The 22,620-nt window shown below is 44.5% G+C and overlaps 1 protein-coding gene across 1 annotated transcript in view; it reads left to right on the top strand.

Annotated features, from left to right (window-relative positions):
* ANKRD31 (ankyrin repeat domain 31) overlaps positions 1 to 2,224 on the top strand; it is a 129,834-nt gene extending 127,610 nt beyond the window's left edge. The window contains 1 exon segment of the mRNA XM_065873656.1: positions 2,079 to 2,224. Within this exon segment, the coding sequence (XP_065729728.1) occupies positions 2,079 to 2,224 (146 nt within the window).
* Positions 2,225 to 22,620: the final 20,396 nt, after the last annotated feature.

Below are 22,620 nucleotides of genomic sequence, written 5' to 3'. Positions count from 1 at the left end.
CAGTTATCCATTTTTTGCCTTGGTGTTTTAGACTGCAAACAGGCTTCTTTCTTCCAAGATAGGTCAGTGCTGATTTACAGCTCTATCTTGGGTATAGAAAATGGAGTGAGTGAAGAATGACCTGGTCAGAAAACCTGTTATATGTGCTCGTAGACTTGACTAGGGTCTAGGGTTCGTAATAAGTAAATTTAAATCTTATTTTTTACCTTTTTAAAAATTTATTATTTTTTAACATCTTTATTAGAGTATAATTGCTCTACGATGGGATGTTTGTTTCTACTCTATAACAAAGTGAATCAGCCATACATATACATATATCCCCATATCTCCTCCCTCTTGCGTCTCGCTCCCACCCTCCCTATCCCACACCTCTAGGTGGTCACAAAGCACCGAGCTGATCTCCCTGTGCTATGCGGCTGCTTCCCACTAGCTATCTGTTTTACATTTGGTAGTGTATATATGTCCATGCCACTCTCTCACTTCTTCCCAGCTCACCCTTCCCCCTCCCCGTGTCCTCAAGTCCATTCTCTACATCTGCGTCTTTATTCCTGTCCTGCCTCTAGGTTCTTCATAACCTTTTTTTTTTCAGATTCCATATATATATGTTAACATACAGTATTTGTTTTTCTCGTTCTGACTTACTTCACTCTGTGTGACAGACTCTAGGTCCATCCACCTCACTACAAATAACTCAATTTCATTTCTTTTTATGGCTGAGTAATATTCCATTATGTGTATATGTGCCACATCTTCTTTATCCATTCATCTGTCAGTGGACACTTAGGTTGCTTCCATGTCCTGGCTATTGTAAATAGAGCTGCAATGAACATTGTGGTACATGACTCTTTGAATTATGGTTTTCTCAGGGTATATGCCCAGTAGTGGGATTGCTGGGTTGTATAGTAGTTCTATCTTTAGTTTTTTAAGGAACCTCCATACTGTTCTCCATAATGACTGTATCAATTTCACATTCCCACCAACAGTGTAAGAGGGTTCCCTTTTCTCCACACCCTCTCCAGCATTTATTGTTTGTAGATTTTTTGATAATGGCCATTCTGACCAGTGTGAGGTGATACCTCATTGTAATTTTGATTTGCATTTCTCTAATGATTAGTGATGTTGAGCATCCTTTCACGTGTTTGTTGGCAATCTGTATATCTTCTTTGGAGAAATATCTATTTAGGTCTTCTGCCCATTTTTGGATTGGGTTGTTTGTTGATATTGAGCTGCATGAGCTGCTTGTAAATATTGGAGATTAATCTTTTGTCAGTTCCTTCGTTTGCAAATATTTTCTCCCGTTCTGAGGGTTGCCTTTTCATCTTTTTTATGGTTTCCTTTGCTGTGCAAAAGCTTTTAAGTTTCATTAGGTCCCATTTGTTTATTTCCGTTTTTATTTCCATTTCTCTAGGAGGTGGGTCAAAAAGGATCTTGCTGTGATTTATGTCATAGAGTGTTCTGCCTATGTTTTCCTCTAAGTTTGATAGTGTCTGGCCTTACATTTAGGCCTTTAATCCATTTTGAGTTTATTTTTGTGTATGGTGTTAGGGAGTGTTCTAATTTCATTCTTTTACATGTAGCTCTCCAGTTTTCCCAGCACCACTTACTGAAGAGGCTGTCTTTTCTCCACTGTATATTCTTGCCTCGTTTATCAAAAATAAGGTGACCATACGTGCATGGGTTTGTCTCTGGGTTTTCTATCCTGTTCCATTGCTCTATATTTCTGTTTTTGTGCCAGTACCATACTGTCTTGATTACTGTAACTGTGTAGTATAGTCTGAAGTCGGGGAGCCTGATTCCTCCAGCCCCATTTTTCTTTCTCAAGATTGCTCTGGCTGTTCGGGGTCTTTTGTGTTTCCATACAAAGTGTGAAATTTTTTGTTCTAATTCTGTGAAAAATGCCATTGGTAGTTTGAAAGGGATTGCATTGAATCTGTAGATTGCTTTGGGTAGTATAGTCATTTTCACAGTGTTGATTCTTCCAATCCAAGAACATGGTATATCTCTCCATCTGTTTGTATCATCTTTAAATCTTATTTTTTAAAAGACAGTTTTTAATTTGTTGACTCTTCTTTAAACAGGAACTTCCAAAGGGTCAATGAAAAGCATCCCACATTATCTTCAAATAAATGAAATACTGTTAATCAGCGATCAAGAATTTCTCCCATGCCATATAATGGATGAGCATTGGAAGTTCTATGTGGAATGTGAGGAGCTAACATTCTAAAGCCTTGTTTTCTTAATAATTTATTAGGTATTTGTTCATATTATTAACCAATGTTCATATTTTGTCGTGTGTGGGCTGGTGGGCCTGTTTAATACACACTTTATGAGTTACTACTTAAGATGTGTTTACTGTTTTAAGAAAAAATATAACTCTTCCACTATTGTAGTAAGATTAATCGTTTTTTGCCATTAAAATAAAGACATTTTTGACATAAACAATATTGACTCTCTGGCTTTCTTTTTACTAAAATAAACTTCAAACAAATCTTTAAATCAACACCTCTACCTTTGCATAAATAACAGTTGTTCCTTATGGGAAGTAAGAATACAAATAGGAGTGACTATTGGTCCTGAAAAGTCCCTGGTAAAGTAAATCTACTTAAAAAAAAGAACTTAAAGTCCTACTACCTTCCCCCATTTATTTTAGAATTTATGTTGAAATGAAAATGTAAAATTATGAAAGAGGTTTGTCTTAAGTTTCACAAAATTTAGTGTAGATAGAATTGTAGCTGTGCTAAGTCTGAGAACAAAAAATGAATCAAGTGTTGATTCGGGAGCTGATTATTTTAAATAGGATATATTTCATCTTTAACGTTTGCTACACTGTCATGAAGATTTTTTTTAAAAGAGCTATATTCAAGAGCTTTATAAGTTTTTATAAGCTTTCTTTATACGGGTCTTTCTTAATCCTTTGATAGCCATCTTATTCTTATCTGTCATTACCCCAGGCTCCCAAATATGCTTTTTAACTCTGTGGCCTAATTCTGTCACTTCTCTCTCATTTGAGTAGACAGGTCAAAATTGCAATAAAAATTACCCTAGCAAGTGCTGGAACTTTGGCGGGGGCGGGGATGGGGAGGAGCGATATGGTGTTGCTTTTTGATATTTTCTTATTTTAAATGTACAGAATCTTAAATATCTTTAGAATACACAAGAAACTTGTCAACAGTTGCTTGTGGAGAGAAGAATTATGGGACTGGGGAACTAAGGGGAAAGGAAGACTTTTAACTACATGCACCCTTTGGCAACTTTGAAATTGGTACTCTTGTGTTTATTCTTTGTATTCAGATAAAAATTTTAAATATCTGAAAAGATAGCACCTGAAAATGTTTGCCTATTCATAAAAGTGTAAAGACAGATCATTTCATTTTTCTTCCTTTGAGGGTCCATTGAAAATGTTCAGGATAAAGTTGAACCTTACATGTTGTAATGTTTGAGAACTGACAAGAATTTTATTGTTCCATTATCATTTTCTTAGACTACCCTATTTTTCTAATTTTTGAATAATATACCTGAGGTGGTCTATTTGGCTTTCATTACTTAAGGAGATATTTAAAACATGGGCCATTTGGGAATATATGCACTAACGTGGGAAATATATACAGTGTATATAAATATACAATATACTTATATATATAAGTAACTGAAAAATACAAATTGTTAGACAGTATTTAGTACAAATCCTGGTTGTGTTAAATAAAAATTATATGCCTTTCTGCCTCTGTGGTAGGGAAGTTTGGGGGAGAATGGATACATGTATATGTACGGCTGAGTCCCTTTGCTGTGCACCTGAAACTGTCACAACATTGTCAATCGGCTATACTCCAATATAAAATAAAAAGTTTAAAGAAAATTATATGCCTTTGAGTGCATGTATAATATATATATTTATATGGCTATATTTATATAGCCATATAAATATACATATTTTTATATTATGCGTGGTATATCTACTTTATAAGCTATGAAATGTGTATTTGTATGTATAAGTATGTGTGTGGTGTGGGAGATGTCAAGTAAAAGGTCTGGAATGCTACAAATAAAATTGCAGTGCCTGTCCCTAAGGGACTGGGGAAGTTGGAAGGATATATTACAGTTTACTTTCAACTTTAAAAAAAAGCCACGCACACATTTCTTTTGTAATTTAAAAATATTAAAAAAAAATAACTTAAAAGCAGGTATTTTGTTTAGTGATTACAATTTACAAAAGTCATACATTCTAAGTTTATAGTATAAGATATCTTGCAATTCTGAGTTTTCATTTTAGTGATCAAATTCTTAAACTTAGTTTTCCAAGCCCATTTAACATTAAGTATACCAACTGGCAACTGACTTAACACCTAGTGGAGGCATGTTGAGTATTGCCCAAACTAAACAAAAGGGTCTACTTCAAGCAGGGTTGGGGTCTGGAGAGCTACCTTACCTCAGATCTTCCTTGTGAGATGATTGGGTGATTTGGGGTATTGGCTAGATGTTTTGCCTATTCTGTGTTCTAAATGAAACAAGCTTCTGGACCCTAAGCCATACGAGGGACTTCCAAGAATATCTAATAATGCAATCTTCTCTGATATTTGTATCCTTTCTATAAAACTAAGTTCCTGAATATCTCCAGGATACTCCCTACCCAACAAGGAATTGTATTTCCTTTCAGACAGGTACTCCTAAATATTAGAAAGCTGGAACCCCAATGTCCCAGGACTCACAACACTTCCTTTTTTTTTTTTTGCGGTACGTGGGCCTCTCACTGCTGTGGCCTCTCCTGTTGCGGAGCACAGGCTCCGGACGCGCAGGCTCAGCGGCCACGGCTCACGGGCCCAGCCGCTCCACGGCATGTGGGATCTTCCCGGACCTGGACACGAACCCGTGTCCCCTGCATCGGCAGGCGGACTCTCAACCACTGCGCCACCAGGGAAGCCCCACAACATTTCCTTTTAAGACTTGAATTTACAGCATAAGCCTCCCCTGGCCTGATTGCTGGGAATGTCCAAGCATACATCTTGTCCTTTCGTCCTCCATTTCTCTTTCAGTTAGTCACTTCGAATTCCCCTCCTGAGCTCAGTCCTTTATCAGGACTAGACTATGTGCAGCCCTATCCCGTTTCTCTCACCCTAGTTCTTTGCCTTATAAAAACCTGCAGCACGCTCCGGCAAATTATTCTTCCTAAGGGTCTGTTTTACTTCCCTGCTGCTACTGCGAGAGTAAAATCTAGGCCCAACGTTTGAGGCCCCTAGCTCTCTGGTCCTGATGTAACCTTCCAGCTTCATCTCCAGCCATCTCTAACCTTTTACTCACTCTTAAGCTCCTTCTTCGTCCCTTTTATAGACTGAAATTGTGCCCTTTCCAAATTCATATGTTGAGGTCCTAACCCTCAGTATCTCAGAATGTGACTGTATTTAGAGATAGGACCTTTAAAGAGACCATTAAATTAAAATAAGGCAATTAATGTAGGTCCTAATGCAGTCTGACTGGTGTCCTTACATGAAAAACTTTGGACATACAAAGGGATACCAGGGGTGCATGTGAACAGACAAAAGACCATAAGGAACACAGCAAAAACGCAGCCATCTGCAAACAAAGGAGAGAGGACTCAGAATGAAATCAGCCCTGCTGACGCTTTGATCTTGGACTTCTAGCCGCCAGAACTTTGAGAAATAATTTTCTGTTGTTTAAGCCACCCAGTCTGTAGTATTTCGTTATGGCAGCCCTGGCAAACTAATACAATCCCTAACTCTAGCCAACATTTTGTTTATACTACCGGGAATGTTCCCATCTGTCCATCTATGTCCATCTTTGAGCCCTCTCCTCATATATGACCTCCTGTGCTGCTTTCTCAGGCCAAGCACTTAATATTTACTGCTTGGTATTAGTTTTCTTTCAATGGCTCATCTCCCTCAAGTAGCTGGAAAACTTGTCGAGGTCAGGTTTAGGGTTTTGCACTTTGTGTTTCTAATAAAATATCTCAAACATACTAGATACTCAAGAAGTATCAATCAGGGTGTTTTCAAGTATGATAACAGAAAACCATACTCATAATGGAAAATGTATTATTTCATATATTAAGTCCAGAGGTAGGAATTTGGGGGTTGGTTAATTCTTTAATTCAACAATATCATGATTGTTTTCATCTTTCTTCCAGCTCCCTTCACAGTGCCAAGATGGCTCTGCTGTTATAGGCAGGTGTACATGCAGAAACAGCATTATTAGAAGAAGGAAGGAAAATTTTCTTCCAATGCACGTCTTTTGGGAAGAAACCTTCCCTGAACACCACCACCCCAGGAAATTGTATGTCGTTAGACAAAATTGTGCCATCTGCTTGTTCCAAAGCAGTCACTAGCCAGGGAAGTGGTTTGACTGGCTGCGAGAAGTAAGTACATGCCCATGTGCGGGAAAGTAGTCAGATGTACAAACTCCACACTGCCAGTTAAAAAAAAACCCTGGGGCTTCCCTGGCAGTGCAGTGGTTAAGAATCCGCCTGCCAATGCAGAGGACACAGGTTCGAGCCCTGGTCCAGGAAGATCCCACATGCCTCGGAGCAACTAAGCCCGTGCACCACAACTACTGAGCCTGCGCCCCAGAGCCCACGAGCCACAGCTACTGAGCCAGTGTGCCGCAACTACTGAAGCCCACGCACCTAGAGCCTGTGCTCTGCAACAAGAGAAGCCACCACAGTGAGAAGCCCGTGCACCACAACGAAGGGTAGCCCCTGCTCACCACTAGAGAAAGCCCATGTGCAGCAACAAAGACCCAACACAGCCAAAAATAAGTAAATAAATTTATTTAAAAAAAAAAAAAAAAAACCTGTGTAAGGCAGGGGCAGGGGTGGGGTAAGAGCTAATATTTATTGAGCACTTAACATATACCAGTCATTGTTATAAGCACTTCCGATGTGTTAACTCATTTAATATTCACCACACCCTATGAGGTAGGAAATATCTGCATTTTATAGATGAGGAAACTGAGGTATAGGATGAAGTAACTTGGCCCAAAGTCACACAGCTACCAAGTGGTAGAGCTGGAATTCGAACCTGGTAATCTGGCTTCACAACTCATGCTGTTAGGTATCATATATTTCCTCTGTCTCAACCAAAATTATCTGCCTGAAAATATGTTATGATTAAAACTGTGAACATCACTGTGAGTGACAGTGACCCTACTTCTGCCACCTACACATTCTGAGGTGTCAGTGTTTGCTCACTTTGGTGGATGACAGGCAGGACAGACGGAGATACTCATTGATAGAAAATGGAATACAGAAGTCTTACTGGAAGAGTTCCAATATGAATACATTGGTATCTGCTCTTGGGCTCTCTCCTTTTCAATCTAGGGAGTTTCAGGCATAAAGAATGTGTAAAGTTTATTCATCTGAGATATTGCCCAAACTCAATTTTCACAGAAAACTACCTTGTTAATTGAATGCATGTGCCCATAGGACTTGTATTTTAAGTCCCTTTGGATTCTCAAGACTGTGAGGGCTGGTAGCACGTAACCTCCACGTGTATTTCTTTGGACTCCTTCGTCTTCTATTTCTTCTCATCTCATGTGGTAAGTTTCTGCTTAAACTTTTTTTTTTTAATGCAATCACAGAAATGTATTTAGAATTATGTACTTTTCTTTGTAGTTACATTTTTTTTTTTTTTTTTTTATGCGTTACGCGGGCCTCTCACTGTTGTGGCCTCTCCCGTTGCGGAGGACAGGCTCCGGACGCGCAGGCTCAGCGGCCATGGCTCACGGGCCCAGCCGCTCCGCGGCATGTGGGATCTTCCCAGACCGGGGCACGAACCCGTGTCCCCTGCATCGGCAGGCGGACTCTCAACCACTGCGCCACCAGGGAAGCCCTACATTTTTTTAAACATCTTTATTGGAGTATAATTGCTTTACAATGGTGTGTTAGTTTCTGCTGTATAACAAAGTGAATCAGCTATATGTATACATATATCCCCATATCCCCTCCCTCTTGTGTCTCCCTTCCACCCTCCCTATCCCACCCCTCCAGGTGGTCACAAAGCACCGAGCTGATCTCCCTGTGCTATGCAGCTGCTTCCCACTAGCTATCTATTTTACATTTGGTAGTGTATATATGTCCACACCACTCTCACTTTGTCCCAACTTACCCTTCCCCCTTCCCATGTCCTCAAGGCCATTCTCTATGTCTGCATCTTTTTCCTGTCCTGCCCCTACGTTCATCAGAGCCCCCCCTTTTTTTTTTTTTAGATTCTATATATATGTGTTATCTGCTTAAACTTAATCATAATGTTCTCATGTCCCCAGTTCTCTTACCACCTAAATAAGAGGAACAGAATTTGAGGCCATGTCAAATCAAGTCGCCTCCATTTAAAGTCCCAAGTAAAAGCTACATAGTTAACTTCTAAATTCCTTGGACATATTTGTAAGTTCATATTCTTTCATTTAGGCTACTCTGCTAGGGACTTTAAAGTAGGAACAGTAGATGCAAACATTTGAAGCTGTAATGTAAAGAGTGGTACTTCTAAAGGTAAAAGCAGTTAACATTTCTGTTTTTCGCTGTTCACAAGACACCTTGAAGTTCAATGACACCTGGCATTGTGGCTGAGATACGACGTTGGCTCATGTCCTTCAAAGCTGGCGGCAAGGAAGTGGTGAGGCAAGTCACCGAGTTGGTGGGCGAGTTTGCCAATCCCTCAGCATATTCATATCAGCACAGCTTTTTTGTTCTCTGTTCATTACTGCCTACTCATTAACTGTCGTGAAATGATTAAACGAAACAAAAACTATATCTCTTGGGTAAAAATGGCCCCAAAAGCAATGCTGGTGATGGAAATGAAGAGGTTTAAGAAAATATTGGTTCTCAATGTCTTGTAATAACCTATAATTGAAAAGAATCTGAAAAAGAATATAGGGCTTCCCTGGTGGCACAGTAGTTGAGAGTCCGCCTGCCGATGCAGGGGACACGGGTTCGTGCCCCGGTCTGGGAGGATCCCACATGCCGCGGAGCGGCTGGGCCTGTGAGCCATGGCCGCTAGGCCTGCGCGTCTGGAGCCTGTGCTCCGCAACAGGAGGGGCCGCAACAGTGAGAGGCCCGCGTACCTCAAAAAAAAAAAAAATATATATATATATATATACACATATATACATATATTTAATATATATACATATATATTATATATATATAATTCCTTGAAAGTAATACATCATTATAAATCAACTATACCTCAATTTTTTTAAAAAGGAAAGAAAAAAAAATGTTGGTTCTCAGCCAAATAAAAAACCAGGGTGAAAAAAGGAGTAAACAGTGAAATTTGGAAGAGCTTAGCTCTGTGCCACGAATGATTATGTGTAGTAATGTAAACCAGAGAGCCCTAAGTCTCTGTAGCCGTGCATCTCCTTTTCCTTTAGAAGCCAAGTAGAATGACTTGAGTCCCTCAGTCAATGTACAGGGCAAAGTCCACCACCTCCCTGTCTTTAGGTACCCCTGTTGTTCTACATTTTCCCAAGAATGGGCTCTCCCATTATAGTTGCTTTCCTTTCTTTCTTTCTTTTTTTTTTTTTTAGATTTTTTTGATGTGGACCATTTTTAAAGTCTTTATTGAATTTTTTACAATATTGCTTCTATTTTATGTTTTCGTCTTTTGGCCCTGGAGGCATGTGGGATCTTAGCTCCCCAACCAGGGATCAAACCCGCACCCCGTGCATTGGAAGGGGAAGTCCCAACCACTGGACCGCCAGGGAAGTCCCTGTAGCTGCTTTTCTATGAAATTCCAGCAGCAAGCCGGTCAGCTTGGTACCTGGGCATTGCTCGCAGCCACTAGTGCTGTCCTTACCCCCAAAGCTCTCTACCACATGCTAATCTCACCCCCCGGTCTTTCCCCCAAAGCCCCACCCACCCCCGCTCTTGTGGGGCAGGCTTCACTGAAGGCTTGGTGGTAAAGAGAAAGGAGTGAGAGCACAGCACAGCAAACAACCTAAGGTTGACTGGACATGACCCCTACCACAGGGAATTTCTCCTCAAGGATGTTCTCTTTAGACCCTGCTCTGGTTGAAGCAGTATAGGACGGTGGGTATGAGCGCAGACTCACCTGACATCCTGGCTCCACCACTCACTGGTTATGGAACCTTGTGACCCTCCCTAGGTCTCATTCCATGTCTGAAATGGAGCTACCAAGGTGCCTCCCTCCTGAGATGTTCCTGAGAATTAAATGAGATAATCTGTGCAAAGCGGGCATCCCGGTGGCTGGCACATAGTAGCTTTTGTTTCTATGAGGAGTAAGTTACCAGGTTCCCCCCTTTCTCTGTAAACCTCTGATTAACAACGCTGCTGCATCACACACACACACACACACACACACACACACACACACACACACTCACACTACACCCCTATATCCATAACAGCAGAATCTTTGAGAATGTCTGGGCATCAGTAATGACTTAAGCTCCCCAAGTGATTATAATACGCAGCCAGGCTGAGACCTACATCTATAGACTCTTTCAACATCTTCCCCTTGGCTTTCTTTCCTGAGCCACCTATCACCTTTCTCCAGGCCCATGAGAGAAACTCAGTGTTCTCCTATGCTTTCCTCATTGTATTAGAAGCATAGCATTTGGGCTCTGTGACTCAATTCTGCCCATCTAGGCTCTGCTCAGGGCACCCTGGCTTTCTCACCATAAAAATATTCTTGTAGGTGTTTTCCACTCCAGCCATGAAGTATAAGAGATTACATTCAGTTGTTGCTTTAAATGACATTTTTTAAAAAACAAGAGCAAAAAGCTACTATAGTTCACCACAAACCGAGTTACACATGTCCCTTCCAGACTAGGAGATCAAGGGTTGCAGCTGAGGGATCCAAGAAGCTGGACACCACTGGAGCACAACCTAGCAATATACTTGGAGTACTGATAAAATATTTCCACAGACCTTAGGGGGTTTTCAGCCTTGGCTGATCATGAAAATCACCTGAGGAACTTTAAAACTGGCCCAAGTCCAGGACCCACTGGCAGAGATTCTAATCTCATTGATCTGGAATCTGTGCATCTATGCATCAGTACTTTTTAAATCTCCCCCAATGAGCAGTTTCTCATCACTCAGTGATGAGATTCCAATGAGCAGCCACTGACCTCGGGCACCTGCTCTTATCACTTCATTTTTCTCTTTCACCCACCATCAATCACTGCATTAACCTTGTGTTTCCAATGCTGCCCCATTAAAAGAGTCACTGGGGATGCTTCTTTAAAATACAGATTCCTGGGCCCTACTCCAGGCTTACTGAATCAAAACCTTCAGGGAATTTTTTTGACAGCTGCTTAGGTGATTCTTATAAGGCAAATGTGGGAAACACTACATTAATCCAAGTTATCTTAGCCCATTTTCAGTTGATTAATATGTATTTTATTCATTTATTTAACAAATATTTAGTGAGCACCTAATGTGTGTTCAACATGGTTTTAGGTGCTAGGAATACAGCAAAGAACATGACAAATTCCATGTCCTCATGGTTATTATGTCTTGAGTATGTCTAGCGTAAACAAGCAAACATTTAATTTAATAATTAAATTCAAAAAAATTTAATTTCAGATAGTGATAGATGTCATAAAGCCATATCAGGATAAAGGGCTAGAAGGTGATATGGAGGTGGGGCAAGCCATTGTTTTTAAAAGGGGAGCCAGGAGGGCCTGGTTTTGAAAAGTTGCATCTGAACAGACAACTGAGTGATGAGAAACTGCTTACAAATTTCATTTGTAGTCTCACTTATACCATGTTTACTCTATATGTCTCATGTCTCCTAAATTAAATGGGATTTTCTTCAAGGTCAGGGACTGTCTTATATTTTTGTATTCTTCCATAGCAACCAGTGCGGCATTTTGCACAAGCAAGAATTCAGTGAATCACACTAGTCGCAAAAGAATTTCATCCTTAAATATACCTTTAAAGACTCAGCCAGAAGAGAATTTGGCAAGTTACCTGCTTGCTAAGTAAAGGAAAATCCAGGGAAACATATTAAGCATCAGACATTCAGCCCAAGGCTAGACTTCCTGCTTGCTTCCAGTTGGTAGCCATAGTTACAAATTCTGATTAGAAAGGCTCCAAAACACGCCGAGATCTGGTCGTCGGTGTATGACTCCACGCTGGTGAGCCCAGCCCCAGAGCTTCGATTATCAGTTTCTGCTGCCTTACCACCTTGTGATGTAATTTGTCTTTTGTACTCAACTTCCCCTCAACTTCTTACCAATGTCTCTGCATGCCTTCAAGTTCCATTCAGCCCCTATTTCCTCAAGATAAACAGCTGAGTTCTGCAGAAGGCCACTGGATCATATAATGTTTCTGAAGGCCAAAGAAGACTTTTTACTACATTGGAAATTCCTCAGAAGGTTTCATGAAACCAATTCAGATGGCTTGGGAGGGTTTTTCACAATTCCAATTTGGGATTTATATGGCTTTTAGGAGCCTTTCTATTTCTTGCAGGATTACTCTGTTCTTCAAATGCTTTCCTTGGGCCAAGAACAACACAATCAGTACTGGAAGGTTGACCCAGGAGGCAACATCATTTCATGGGGAAATTCCTGAACGAGGAATAGCGAGACCAGTGTGTTTCCTGCCAGTTCTACAACTGATTTGCTGATTGACCTGGACAAGTTACTTGACCTTTGAGCCCCAGGATCCTTGGTTATATGATAACACTCAGGATTGTCATTTTGAAGACTAGATAAAATTAATGAACGAGAGACCACTTCACAACATGCTAATTGCTGCAGCATTACAGCATACTATTATTATAGCCAAAGTAATTCACCATGTTCTTCTACTCCATATGGTAGATATTTGCATCCTTTCAGCCTCTCATTTCTACAGCAAAACTTCAGAAGTAAGATTCTGCCAGGCACACCTTCCCCCTTGGAGCTGTGCTTTTGATAAGCCCTCCTTACTTATCTTTGCTTTTCCTACTTTTCCTTCAAGGATCTACTTGGAACTCACCACCACCCGCCCTGCCACTCTGAGTGAAATCTTTTAGTGGTGTCCTCAGTGACTGTGTCCCCTTGGCTGAATTCCTCTGGCATGGCTGCCATTTGGCCCCAGTCAGTTGACTCTAAGCATCCCCTATCTTGTTGGTGATTTATGTTCCGAGTGCAGGGACCACCTCTGTAACTACAGTGTCTTTCTTTGAGGGCAAGGTCTGTGATTTATGCCTCTTTGCATCCTTAGCTCAAGCAATACATTTTCACTGATGATGACTTTTGGGGATTGTACTGGGTTGACTAGTGTCTCCTCAAAGTTCATGTCTTTGCATATGTATTGTAATCAAGTTAAGATGAGGTCATACTGGACTTAAGTGACCCTAAATCCAATGGCTGGTGTCCGTAAAGAAGAGAGAAATTTGGACACAGAGGAGACACAGGAAAAGAAGCTCATGTAATGACAGGGCAGAGATTGGAGTGATGCAGCTATAAGCCAAGGAATGCCAAGGATTGCCAGCAACCACCAGAAGCTAGGAAGAGGCAGAGAAGGATTCTTTCCTAGATCCTTCAGAGGGATCACAGCCTTGCCAATGCCTTGATTTCAGGCTTTTAGCCTCCAAATTGTGACAGAATAAATTTCTGCTGTTTTAAGTCACCCAGTTTGTGGTAATTTGTTAGGCAGCCCTGGGAAACTAATACCCTGGGGATGCTAAGTACACTGTAGAGTGTAGCAGAGGCCTTAGGGGGCCACCATCCAGCCTAGAGGCATCCTTTCTGAAGACCTAGGATGCTGATTAGAGCAAGGTTTTAAGGGAAGAGAGTAACTAACTGAAGAAGACAGGGAATGAGCTGAATATGGTCTGAGTAGAAAAAAAAAAAATTTACAAACTTTATGGTAAAGGTATTTTTTTAAGGTCCCACCATAGAAACAATTTGCTTTATGACAAAAAGGTTGATCTGGGAGTTGGAAACAGGGGAGCAAGTAAGTGAATGGACAACTACTTTATGATATGATATATTCGAACTTTTCAATTGACCAACTTGGGAGGAATTGTGTGTGTATGGATTTCATAGCACCCCTTGCTTAGGTAACTGGAATCTATGGTGTGAGCCAGGCTGATGATGGCTGGTGGATTATTTGGATTCCAGCCCTGGAAGCCTCCATTTCCTCAACTTTTATGGCATGAACAATGAGATAGACCACCCGGGTCTGAGTTCTGGCTCTGTCCCTTACAGGTTCGTTATTACACCTCACTTACCTCTCTCTGGTCCTCCATAAAATCAGAATAGAAATGGCCTCTCCCTCATAAAGTTGTGGGGATTGAAAGATGAATCTGCATAAACTGCTTAGAACAGTGCTCACAGTGGATAACAGAAGCCTTAGTTGTTTTTATCATCATCATCACCATGAGGGAGACCAGAAGGGTGAATAATGTGACCTTTAATGACTCTTCCAGAAAGAGGAGGTCGCACTAGCGAGAAGGAGATGAATGCAAAGCTGGTCATTTGCTTGAAAATAAGTCTGTAAGGTGGATATTAAAATACTTGCTTTCCCCGAACACAAGGGATTTTTTTTAAGGCAGGGTGGCCTCAGAGTGTCTAGTACTGTGGGCAGACTCCAGATCCTGGGAGTAAAGGATATGGGGTCCCATGCAGCGCTCCCTCTTTGGGATTCCCTGGGTCTCAAGGCCTAACACGTTTTACCTGGTCCTCTCTGGCTCCTCACCAACGCATCTGGCATACAGCAGGCTCTCAGACAACGTGAGTTGACTGAGGACGGAAGGAAGAAACCGGCTGGGATTGACTTCCCCGGCGCATCCCCTGACTGAAGCGGGGCCCAGGAGCCTCTGGCCCCCAGGGACTTGGAGCGCCACGGGAGACGTCTGGAGGTCGGGAATTACAAGCACAGCGTAGGGCATCTACTTCACAGAGTTAGTATAGTCCCAAGAGCCCGCTACCAAGGCTGAGGCGTAGATATTGCCCAGTTGGTTAAGTAGGCGTTGTGCTTGCTTTCAAGGCAATTATTGGGTGAGCAGAATTGGGACCGGATACCGTGCCGGCACGGCCCGCCACCTTCACCCCCGCTTGAGGGTAAAGAGGAAGCTTTAGAATGTCTATTTGAAATGTAGGCACAGACTGAAACACAACTTCGTACTATTGGACATACAGCTCCCCCTTCCCACGCTGCTCCTAGATGATATTTCTCCAGGCTGCGTGGGACACTATCCTGGTCTTACCAATGAGAGCGAGGCGATTCCTGCAGGACCGGAGCCTCGCAGAGGGAAAAGCAAGGAGTCGCAGATGTGTTTGGTTTGTCACCGCCCCCTGAGCATCTCTGGGCAAGTCACTTAGCTCTCCAGACCTCGACTTTCTTGCTGTTTAATGTGGGCAGGGAACCGAACCCGGCTGACGCTCAGGGCAGCGGCAGAGAGCGGAGCGCGCCGCCTGGGAACTTTGTCTCGAGCGCGAAGCCTGGACCCCCGAGTGCAGGGGCGGGAGCTCCCTCTGCGGGAGCGTGGCGGAGGCGCTCCTCCTTCCCCTCCACGTCACGGGGGCCGCTCGGCGCTCTCCAGTCCCCGGCCGAGGGAGAGCAACTGTCTAGCAGGGCGAGCCGCCGAGGTGGCGGCGGAGGACCAGGAGGAGGAGGAGGCGGGAGCCAGTCACCGCCGCCGCCGCGGGACCAGGAGTCCGCCGCGCAGCTCGCGGCCCCGCCGCAGCGGCTCCTGCACCCGCGGGGACCCCGCGCTCGGGGCTCCCCCCGCTCCCTTTCGTAAGTCCACTTGGCCACGCAGTCCAGCAAGGAGCGCGCGGGGCCGGGGTGCGGGGCTCCTGGCCCAGCCGCGGATGGCCGGGACGCCCGGATCCCTTCCTTGCGACTTTCACTTTCCAGCGGGGGAAGACTTGGGCGCCGCGTCCCTCGCGAGGTGGGGGAGGGGGGAGGGAGGGAAGGACGGAGGGAGGCTGCCCGGGGCAGCCGCAGCGGGTTAGCGGGCTGAGCCTTGGCCTGGCTGCACGCCCTCTTTGACTTCGGGGCCCCGCCGGCGGCCGGACGCTGTAAAGTTGTCCGAGGTCCGCGGGCTGCCGGGCGACCAGCGCATGTCAGCGTGAGGGTGTCCTGGGAGACGGAGCCACGGCGCCCGCATCCCAGGCTCTCGGGGCAGGGCCGGCGGGGAAGCCGGGAGCAGCGGGGCGCGTCCGCACCGGGGTTTTCCTGGGACTCTCCCCGAGCGGTGAGAACGCGGCTCCCGGACGCACCCTTTCCGGGGTCAGGGGTCCCGCTGTCTCGGTCTCCTGGCCACTTGGAGCCGCCCAGGTGAGGGGCGCAGAGGGGCGGGCTCGGCGAGGAGCGTGCCGAGCCGGAATCGCGACGCCTGCTTCTCCGCAGCCCTGCACTCGCGGGGCCGGGCCACGCTGCCTGTGGGCGGCGGAGGCGAGTGTGCGGGAGCCGGGCGCGTGGTGCGGGAACGGGCTGCTGGCGTGGCTTCTCCTTTAGCCAGGTGGGAGTGGGATGTCTCTTAATAGTTTGGGGATCAGAAGCTGCGGAGCAGTCCCCCCGGCCGCGCCTTCCGCTGGGACGAGCTTATGAGCTTTTTAAGGTCAAGTTTTCGTGCCGCAGAGCTGGCCCGGATCGTCCCCCTGTGAGGTGGCGGCACCTCTTCCATCGAGCTGGGAGCCTCCGAGGATCCGAGCCACGAGGTCTGGGCTCTCGAGTCAGTTTACCATCTTAACTTAGGCTAGAAGTGCTAGTGGGTGGGTATTGTTTTGTAAATTTCAGAGCTTTCCTGCCTGGGGGAGGTTTTCCTTGTTTTAGCCGGTAACCGTGTATTTCCCTCTCTGGGTAAGGGAGAGTGGCCTTAGCCCTTAGGCACTTGTCTTTTCCTCTTATCTTCCTTGAAACTGAAAAGCAGCAAACCGGAAGATAAAGGGAGTTGGGGATAATATTAAATTAAGTGTCCATGTGATTTGGTAGACAGGAGTCACCCCTTCTGATCTTCCAGAAGCATGCCCTTATTATTAAACCACCTATCAGTCTAAGACAATGTAGAACCTAGCTGTCCGTTTTGATAGCTTTTGTTGATGGTGTCTTGAGGAAGTAAAATCTTTAAAAGTAAGTGGGTTGTTGCAGAGAGCAGTTCCCCTGCTGCGCTTTCTAAGAATCAATTGTCTGTGAGAAATGGCCGATTAAGAGGCTATTGAATCATATCTTATATCTTACTTGTATTTGCAGAGAATCTATAGCCATAGAATCAGGTTGTGTGGCACTGAGTGAAAGGAGAGTTTCCTTGGGGGAGGGGGGTTGGTGAGAAGTGTTCCTTTGAGAAGCAGATTTACTAAATACTGCAATGTCTGCCCAGAGGGGTATAGGAGTGAATGGCGGAGTTGGGCAATAAGTTGGCACTTGATGGCATCACATTAAATACCCTTGGGATAGGCAGGCAATAAATAGTTATCATCCTGACTTTGAATGAGCTCGGTCATGGGGCGGGGGGGGGGCAGGTGGAGACTGTACGTGGCAGTGCCCAGTATCTGCTCCCTTGAGAATGACTGACAGCAGAGCCACCACTGTTGGGGGTATGTCTTGGTGACCTGGGCCTTTGTAGGTTTGAATGCAGGAAGAAAGCAATAAGACAGATTGTATGATGTGAGGTTGAAAAGCCAATCTGTCAATCCAAATTTAGTGAGCACTTACTGTGTGCCAGGCCCATACTAGGGTGCAGTGGGAGCACAGAGGTAGCTCACTGGTCTGGGGGGAGGCAGGAAGCCTTCTTGGGGAGATTTAAGGTGGACCCGAAGGATGAGTAGGAGCTGCATAAACTAAGCAGGCGGAGGCGAAAGGGCAAGTATTCTCACCCCAGGAAAGAGGGCACCCCAAGACCAGAGGAGAGCAGAGCAGGGAGAGTCCAAAGAAAGGAGAGGTCCAGTGTGACCTGAGGGGAGAATGGCGCCAGGCAAGGTCAGCAGGTACCAGGGCTGGTTGATGCCAAGCCTTGGGGCCATTTTGTGGACTTGATTCTCAAGACGGTTTCACACCTGAAAGTATCCTGATGAGTTTTAGATTCAAAACAAAACTGCAGGTGCTGTGTGGAGAATGGATTTGAGGAGCCCCTGAAGTACACGCGGCTAGTTTGGGTGGGGCGTATGAGGGGCCTGGAGGTCTATCTGAGGCAGTGGCAGTGAGGATGACACAAGTGGGTAGATTCAGGATAGACTCTGGAGTGACTTGACTAGTTTACTGTAAGGTATGAGAGTGCAGGGGGACTCCCTCTAAGTTTGGACTTCCAGCACTTGGGTAGATGGGTGCTGCCATTTACAAAGGAATGTGGAGGAGGTGCAGCTTGGGGGAGGAAAGACACATTTGCTTTTGTTGAGTCTGAGCTGCTTTTGAGGCTCCTGAGTGAAAATAATAAGTGGCTGGAGAAAGCAGACCCTCCAAAGAAGCTGGGGGTCATCTGTATTGGGGTGTTATTTTAAGGCTGGGGTAAATTGGGGGGGTGACCTGGAAAAGAGCCCCTATCTTTATGGGGAGAGGTGGGAGGAAAACCAGGGCAACGGTGCTGAGTCTCAACCCAAACCGTAGTGGGAGTGAGCACCTCGCGTGATGCCAGTGTGTGTGTGCTGGGGGGCTGAGGACTAACAGTGGTCACTGTTAACTCCCTGGAAGCAACTCCTCCAGTGCGAAGTGGGATGGAGGGATGGCTTTTTGAAGATGAGGGAGCCTCATGCATATTTATATGTGAATGGGATGGAGCAAGTTAGGAGGAGAGGTGGAACACACAGGATATCTCTGGACCCACCCTACCACTCGTGGAGTAGTAGGTAAAAAACGAGTATGATTGCGCTGCCATTCTGATATCAAACTCATGTAACATAAACCATCACCATCTACTGAAACCATATTTTGAAGCCCATATGACGGTGAAATTTGAAGTTTTACTTTGTAGATCATGAAAATTTAATGATTAGGAGAAACATAGATGGAAATCATGAAACAGAGCTGCAGTGTAGCTAAGAGTGGCCCCTGGAGTGTGACTGCCGAGGGCCCCTGGCTCTGGCCCTGCCACTCCCTAGCTTATGACCTTGTGCAAGTTTCCTGACCTTTCTGCCTTGGTTTCCTAGTCTCTGAAATGGCACCACATCTAAGGGGTACACGTTCTATGGTACCTTCTTGTGGGTGGTTGTGAGGATTGCCTGTGTGCATGATGTATGCACAGGGTAGGCATGTGTGCATCATGTATGCACAACATGTGTGTGTGCATCCTTATGTATAGCGTGTGCCTGTGTGCATTTTACCTGGCACAAAATGATGCTCGGTAAGCCTTAGTGCTGGTGGTTTTATTATGATGATGTCATTTCCATCATTTCCAGATGCAGAATCTGAGACTCAGAATTTTGAAAACCTGTCCAAGGCCTTAGAGCCAAATAGTGGCAAAGTTAAGGCCAGGATCCCATTTGCCTGACTCACAGACAGGGTCACCTCCCACTTAGCATGTCAACAAGTGTCAGGTGCTGGATGCTGCATAAAATTAACTGTAGTAAAAGGATCCAGTCACTGCTTGTCAGAGTACAAGAAGCGAAACAGATAATATCAATGTCAAGGCTTACAGAGTTTTCCCAATCAATTTAGAGATGTATGTTTTATATTAATTTGCATTGCTTTGCATGTCATTTTATATGCATTTCCATATGCTGGTAATTTTCCTAGTGGGATCTAAAGGCTGAAGCTTCACGTATATAAGATCAAATTAAATTAATCAGGAATTGAATGTAGCTGCTTCAAAATCTAATGGGCCCCTGGACACAGTGTGCTCAGGTGGGCTTTGGGGGAAAGGATTGGGTCGATATTTACTATTTTAGAAGATGTGGGAAATCAGATACCATCTGATAAAATCAGGTCACATCTTAATATGTAATGAAGCTTGGTTTGCTGAACACAATAGAAAAATACAGGAAAAGTGGAAGACCAGAGGGAAACTACCTATTATATAAAATGCCAGAAACGGAAGCAGAAGCAGAAGTCTGCTTTATGAAGATGAACTAATAAGAAACACTAAGGGTCAGAAAGTAAAGGTGGGACTTCTGCTAAACAATATGAAATTTTAAAAAGAGCATAATCTTAAATACGAATGTGTGGTGTTTTAGAACCAATAAATTCTCCCTAATTTGGACTTACTGGGAAACAAGCCATTGTATCTTAGTACAATCTTAGAAATATATATATATTACAAAACAATAACAATGATTTTGTTACTTAGAACAGTGATTCTCAAAGTGTGGTCCCTGGACCAGCTGCATGTCACCTGGGAACTTGTTAGAAATGCAAATTCTGCGACCATCAGACCTGCTGAAACAGAACCTCTGGGGATGGGGCCCAGCAGCCCACGATTTAATATTTGGAGCCAGCTTTCATTCCTGTTGAGTTTTCACTTCTTTCGTCCTAAACTTCCATTTCCATCCTGTGGTCGCTCGCTTCTCACTGTGCTGCTTACCTTCTGTGGGACGGTATCCTAGTAGAGGGTTGTACCCAGACACAGACCCATCTGCTCCTCTGTCCCACAGTCTACGCTGATGGAAGATGCTCTCTAAGATCCCTTTAGGCTCTCACGTTCTGCAGCTCTGTGGTTCTCACGCTGTCCAGGACCACACTGGTTTGGTTCTTCTGCCTTTTAAAAATCTTTTGGGGCTTCCCTGGTGGCGCAGTGGTTGAGAGTCCGCCTGCCGATGCAGGGAACACAGGTTCGTGCCCCGGTCCGGGAAGATCCCACATGCCACGGAGTGGCTGGGCCCGTGAGCCATGGCAGCTGAGCCTGCGTGTCCGGAGCCTGTGCTCCGCAACGGGAGAGGCCACAACAGTGAGAGGCCCGTGTACCGCAAAAAAAAAAAAAAAAAAAAAAAAATCTTTTGGCAGTCTCATACCAAATGAACTGGGACTCCTCCCAAGCAGGGTCAGCCAGAACACTGGACTGTTCTCTCCAGATGCTCCTGTTAAATCACATTTCTCCATCTGGTATGACGCAGTTAATTTCTTGGACCTAAGTGTTAGCCTTTGTATTTATCTCTGTTAAATTTCGTCTTACTAGATCCAAGTCTGTCCAGATCTGTTTGAATCCCATTTCTGTCCTTTTTCACGTAAACCTTTGAGTCCTCTGCCAATTTGTCTGCTGATGTCCTGGCCTGAGGAATTTAATAATATGAGCTTCTTTGTCAGAGGCCTTCGTCACAGTTAATGAGGCTTAAAAACTTGGCATCTTTTGCAGACCTTGTGGGGCTAAAATCAGAAGAATAATTATCATCAGTCCCATCGTTGTTTGCATTTAAATTACTGCTGTTCTGATGTGCCCCTCGCACGGTTTCCCCGTGTGGCGCCGTGTTCTCTAACTCCATCCTCAGTGCCCCTCACAGAACAATCTCCGTAGCATATCGGTAGGAGCAGTTGGACTGTGACGATTGCTTCTCTCTGTTATGTTTAATACCATCAGCTTGGGGTTTTTTTCGTAGGTGACACAAAGGTAAGTTTCATCTTATTTATGGTCAGATTAAGGTGAATTCAGAAATTTCCAAATAATAGGAAGCAAAAATTGTGCCTTGTCATTCCTCTCTGCCTCACAGCCCTTCCCACCCAGGCTCTAGAACTCAAGAATTTTGTGCTCAAGTCCATATTTCACCAAGAGATTCGGGTTATTTAATGTTTTTTTTTAATGTAAAATTGTGCTCATACATGATTCTTAAAGGAGTACACTTAGATAATATAATCACACCAAAAAAAAGTTTAAAAAGTCAAAAAGCAAAACAATTTTATGGCAAGAATGCTTTTGAGCCATGATTGCTAGGGCATGAAAAAGTGCCTGGAGTCCTGCACTTTTCCATCATTCATGATCCTTATCCAATCCTACCCAAGCCCTCTCCCTCCTCCCTCACCCTGGTTTGAAAGACCAGGGTTAAACCAAACTGCAAAAAATCCCAATAAAATCCAAGCCGGGCTTTCCTGGTGGCGCAGTGGTTGAGATTCCGCCTGACGATGCAGAGGACACGGGTTCGTGCCCCGGTGCGGGAGGATCCCACGTGCCACGGAGCTGCTGGGCCCGTGAGCCATGGCTGCTGGGCCTGCACGTCCGGAGCCTGTGCTCCGCAATGGGAGAGGCCACAGCAGTGAGGGGCCCGCGTACCACAAAAAAAAAAAAAAAAAATGTCCAAGCCTACTTTTCTCCTCCAGCATGCTACCAAACCACTTTTGATGTGACATTCTCCCTTACCATGACAAGCAAAAAAAAAAAAATTGCCAGGTGATAAGTGCACTTATTTTTGTAATTTATAAAATTTGTAATTTCTAGTAAATCTCCAAGAACACCCTGTACTTCTGGCTCTTTGATTGCTTTTCCTTCTCCCCCACCCCTTCTGTTTTTCTAATCTAGTTCAGGGGAGAATAGACGAGGTTGTCCCTTTGAAGGAGGGCTTCCTGGCTATGCTCAGACTCAGACAGTCGGCCTATCTGTTCTTGGATAGGTTGGACTTGTTTCCAAAGGCTCTGCAAAGCTTGGTATTTCTCCTGGTCATCTACCAGACGGCAGCAGAGGGCGAGCATGTGCTCCCAGGGTCAGGAAGAACAAGGCCTAGCATAGCTCCTGTGCTTGCCAAGGTTGCTTTTCTCTTCCTTCTTCTCTGCATCACTGTGGCGTAGCTGGACTATTTGCA

This window comes from Phocoena phocoena, chromosome 3 (genome assembly GCF_963924675.1).
Source record: "Phocoena phocoena chromosome 3, mPhoPho1.1, whole genome shotgun sequence".
Lineage (NCBI taxonomy): Eukaryota > Metazoa > Chordata > Mammalia > Artiodactyla > Phocoenidae > Phocoena > Phocoena phocoena.
This window is presented reverse-complemented; position numbering and strand designations above follow the sequence as displayed.